At 32.4% G+C, this 4,456-nt stretch overlaps 1 protein-coding gene across 1 annotated transcript; it reads right to left on the bottom strand.

Annotated features, from left to right (window-relative positions):
• Positions 1-264: 264 nt before the first annotated feature.
• LOC128177879 (histidine-rich protein-like) lies at positions 265-1,895 on the bottom strand. The gene is made up of 3 exons (XM_052844778.1): positions 1,832-1,895; positions 1,578-1,592; positions 265-498 (listed from the first exon to the last, which is right to left on the bottom strand). The coding sequence occupies exons 1-3, from the start codon at positions 1,878-1,880 to the stop codon at positions 323-325; spliced, it is 240 nt and encodes a 79-aa protein (XP_052700738.1). The 5' UTR covers positions 1,881-1,895; the 3' UTR covers positions 265-322.
• Between the last annotated feature and the right edge of the window lie 2,561 nt (positions 1,896-4,456).

Below are 4,456 nucleotides of genomic sequence, written 5' to 3'. Positions count from 1 at the left end.
AATATTCGAGTAAGACCAAAGGTGACCAACACATCGATCATGTGTTTCTTGAGTACCCCTGTTTAGAGTTATCTGTCTGTTTGATATTTCAACATCATTACAGAGGTTTTTTTTTGTAAGTTTGACACACTTATAGGTTTTTAAAATTTTTGTGGTTTTTTTAAGTGCTTTTGGGAAAATGAGACGTTATTTTTATTGTCTCTGCTGATAAATGCGTAACATATTAACTAACATTAATGACCTTATTAAAAATGAGAGAGCCTAGAGTGTATTCAGCCTTTTATTGCACATAACAAGTGACATTCATAAAGGCACGTCAACATCATTCAATTTTATTGCCAACATTCTCTGCTAGGTTTTCGTAAAACTTTTGTTCATCCTCATCCAGCGATCGTCCATGATGGTGGTGACGATGGTGGTGATGATGATGCCATCCATGGTGACCATGGTGATGCCATCTTCCATGCCGGAAATGATGTACGTAATGATGATGATATCCTGTATATTAATTAAAGAATCAATGTTATTTTTGCCTTTGTTATGCGAAATATGCACTTGAAAATTAATCTTATCAAAAACATTCCGATAAAGAAAATTTATTTTTGTACTACATTGGTAAAAATTTGCACATTTGTACATTTACGTACAATATCTTCTATCTAGTTCAAAATATGAAACAAATTATTTTGGCTGACATATATTTTACAAAACTACAAATTATCGACAAAAGCATTTTAAAACATGTTTTGCTTGCGCGTCTTATTGTAGCGTACGCAAATTACATATACTTATGCTGTATAAATATCAGACACTACAATCATGCTTTTATCAGTCTATAGTCAAAGCATCTATGTGTAAATTTTCAACCTTTCCAGACAATGGATAGTCACGTCAAATCTGATGGTCCGTCTCTTATAGACGTGTCACGCTTACGAACGATGGACCAAAACGTCAAAGTCCAACTGTTCGCATCTACACGCGCCACAGTCTAGTAAAACCAAGTCAACTGGTGTCGCCATCTTAAGTCAATCAGTACTTTTTTGGTCTTAACCATAAGTCAAATTGATAGACTTTCACTACATGTCACCATGCAGATAACGTTTCCAAAATAAAGACATATACGCTATGATTTGGTCAATGATTATAACATTTTACTTGTAGGGACTGTAAAAACGATAATACTCTTTTAAGATAACTGCGGTAAATTTACCGTATCTTACCAAACTATATCATTCCTGCTAAAGAGTTTTATAGCAGTTTCCTTGAAAGGGATTATAAACCTTTTTCCGCGAATCAATTTTGGCAGCAATTTTTTATCCATAGAATTTTTTAAAAATGTTCTAATCACAACCATATATATTATATAAAGAGAAACGCTTTTCTTTTATTTAAACAAAATCAATTTATAACCAACGCCCTCTGCAGGGGAGGGGGGGGGGGGCAAATATTTAGTACCTTCCCTACACACACTTTGCATATTTGCTCGTAATTTTAATATCAACAGGTATGTTTTTAATTTGATTGTTTGCGTTATCGTATAATAAATTTGATTGTATTTCTAAATTAAATTTACTTACGATATCCTTCGGTATCTGAAAGGTAAATGTAAGATATAAACAAAATATAGAGTTTTTAGGGCTTTAAATATGAAAACAGAAAAGTTCTTATGGTGGAAAAAACAATTTATATAATTAACGGCTAAATGCTTTCTGCATTATTCTATGTATTTTTTGGTTAATCAAAGCATGCCATTAATTAAAGAAAATACCTTTTTTTTATTTTTAAAAGAAATAATTTCTTTTTAAAATTTAAATCGAAACAAAGACAATACCTTGAACGGCGACCACCAATACGACAAAGAGAACCAAAATCTTCCACATCTTGAATGCAAGGGTTTTGCTATAGATTAATTAATTATGGGATGAAACGGTCATATTTATAGTAAAAAATAATCGAGTAAATCAATCAACATGTAACAGTTTTATCCAGTTATATTCAAGACTTATGACAAATGAATTATGCCACTGATATTTCATTATTTATGGTTCATGATTATCGATACTTCTTTTGTAACAAAACTTAAAAAATATGTATCCCGTATCATCTGTGTTATAGAAGATACAGAAAAAATTATGTAGCAGATGCAAAGTTGGAAACAATAATGTTTTTAGTGATAATTCTATGAAAGAAAAAAATGAATGTGAAGTATAAAGTCAAAGGAATGTAATAAAAAAAAATTGTATAAAATTATTATAAAATTACTGTGAAACAAAGTTGTAAATGTTAACAGTGTTCTTAATCTTAAAACAACCACCGGTTCATTATTTTTAACTTTTGAATTAATACATTTATAAAACTCCGTAATGGTATACGGTTTTATTTCAAAATCATTATGCGCGGAGTCTAAGATCTTCAATAGGTTAGAAACGGACATTTTGCATTTTTTTTTTTGTACCTAAATAGTGAAATTTTTAACTTTTCGTACTCGATATACGTCTTCTCAACGATAGCACAGATAAAACAATACTGATTGAAATCAATTAAGCGTGAAGGAACTTCAAAACAAGACATTTTTTTCAGGATATGCGTCATATTAATGACATAATTTTGCGATAATTTTTAGTCTTCATTAATGGTCTAAAATGCCTAACTATCATTCGGAAAAATCTCTGAGCCGTTTGAGTGTTGGTGTCTGAACTGTTTTTACGACAAGTTGTACTCACTTTAAATCTACTGTTTATTTTATCATCGATATTTTTCGAATATTTGGCTATTCGCATAAAAATTTATTTATGATAGGTATGATAAAACGTGTGTCTATCGAACACATGGTTTTGTTTATTTATATTTAAAACCATAAACCAAATTTGATCGGTTTTTATATTAAGTAATTTACCTGTTATACAGGTATTTAGATTAGAGAAGTGCAACTTCTCGTGTTGAGTGAGTAAAGAATTTAGCGCCATTCGAATGCCCTTTCTCTCTCTTCGTGCAGTTAGACGTGGCCCCTTGCCACCCATCCACCCATACTCGTTTGAAATCATGTACCATTTTATTGTTATTAAAATTTTCCTCATTATTGCAGAGAATTGAGGATATACCAGAAGATATTTGAGTACATTAACTCTTGCACTCTTGAAAGCTCGTCTGTACCTACACACTGTGTTCATTTATTAAGGTCTTCCGTTTCCAACGGAAGACCTTATAGTGATTGTAATGTTTCTTATTAAGGTCTTCCGTTTCCAACGGAAGACCTTATTGTTATTGCTTTGTTTCTTTTCCTCTATTATTATTATTCTTTTTTTTTCTCCCACGTTTTCTCAAAAACGCTTCAGCCGATTTTGATAAAACTTTCAGATCTTGTTTATAACAAAATTTGTAAGAAAAGTACATGGGATTTTTCTGGTCGTCACTTCCGGTCCCGAGATATTAAAGATTTTATGTTTTTGCTTGTTCACAAGTTTTCTCCAAAAGTATTTAAGATAGAACTTTTAAATTTTCACGGATGATAGAAAGTGTCCAGCCGCAGTGTACTACGCATATCCGAACGTCCGCCGTCACTTCCGGTCGTCACCGGAAGGAAATGAAAAACCTTAATTTTTCAATTTTTGAGATTTGAATTTTCTTTTTATTTCATTCAATAGAGACGCCCTCAAAACTTCTAAATATGAAATCCGTTTTAAAATCGATCCACGCATTCTTGAGATTTTGGACCCCAAAATCCTGAAGCGAAGGTCCGCGTAGCTCAGTCGTTAGAGTGTTGGACTTGTGCCCAGACGACCCGGGTTCAGTCCCTGAGTGCCGAATGTTTTTTCTCTCTTATTTGTGTTTTGATTAATGATTTCGTCTTTAAAATGATGGATTTGAATGTTTTTAGTTTTATTTTTGTCATGATTAAAAATAATAGCGGCTTTTTCAGTACAAATATGGAGCTCTTTTCTGCCAGCAGCTCTCTAAATTTAGACGCTCGTCGCATTGCCGGTATCAGACATGCCGAATGTTGGTTTTTTCTTAATTTTGTTTTGTTTAACGATTTTATCTTTAAAATGATGGATTTTAATGTTTTCCGTTTTATATTTATAATATATAGAAATAATAGCGGCTTTTTTTAATTACAAATAGATAGCTTGTTTCTGTCAGCAGTTCGCTTAATTCAAACGCTCGTTGCATCGCAGGCATCAAAGACGTGCCGCCAAAGTACCCCTGCAGTACGCTGGGTCGCTTTGCCGGCATCGAAGAAATGCCGCCATCTCAATGACACTCACAATATTTAGCAATGCACCCACGTTTAAATAAGTATTCAACATTACCTTAAAAAGAGGACTGATTAGTATTTATTCACATATATAGATACACGCATGCATGTATATAAATGTGTTTATTGACATACGTTGCTAATATACTGATTCCCTAAACACTATAAAAAAAACTAGAAAATCTCTCTCTCTCTCTCTCT

This window comes from Crassostrea angulata, chromosome 3 (genome assembly GCF_025612915.1).
Source record: "Crassostrea angulata isolate pt1a10 chromosome 3, ASM2561291v2, whole genome shotgun sequence".
In the NCBI taxonomy this organism is placed as follows: domain Eukaryota; kingdom Metazoa; phylum Mollusca; class Bivalvia; order Ostreida; family Ostreidae; genus Magallana; species Magallana angulata.
Note: the sequence above shows the minus strand (reverse complement) of the source record. Positions and strands in the feature narration are given on the sequence as shown.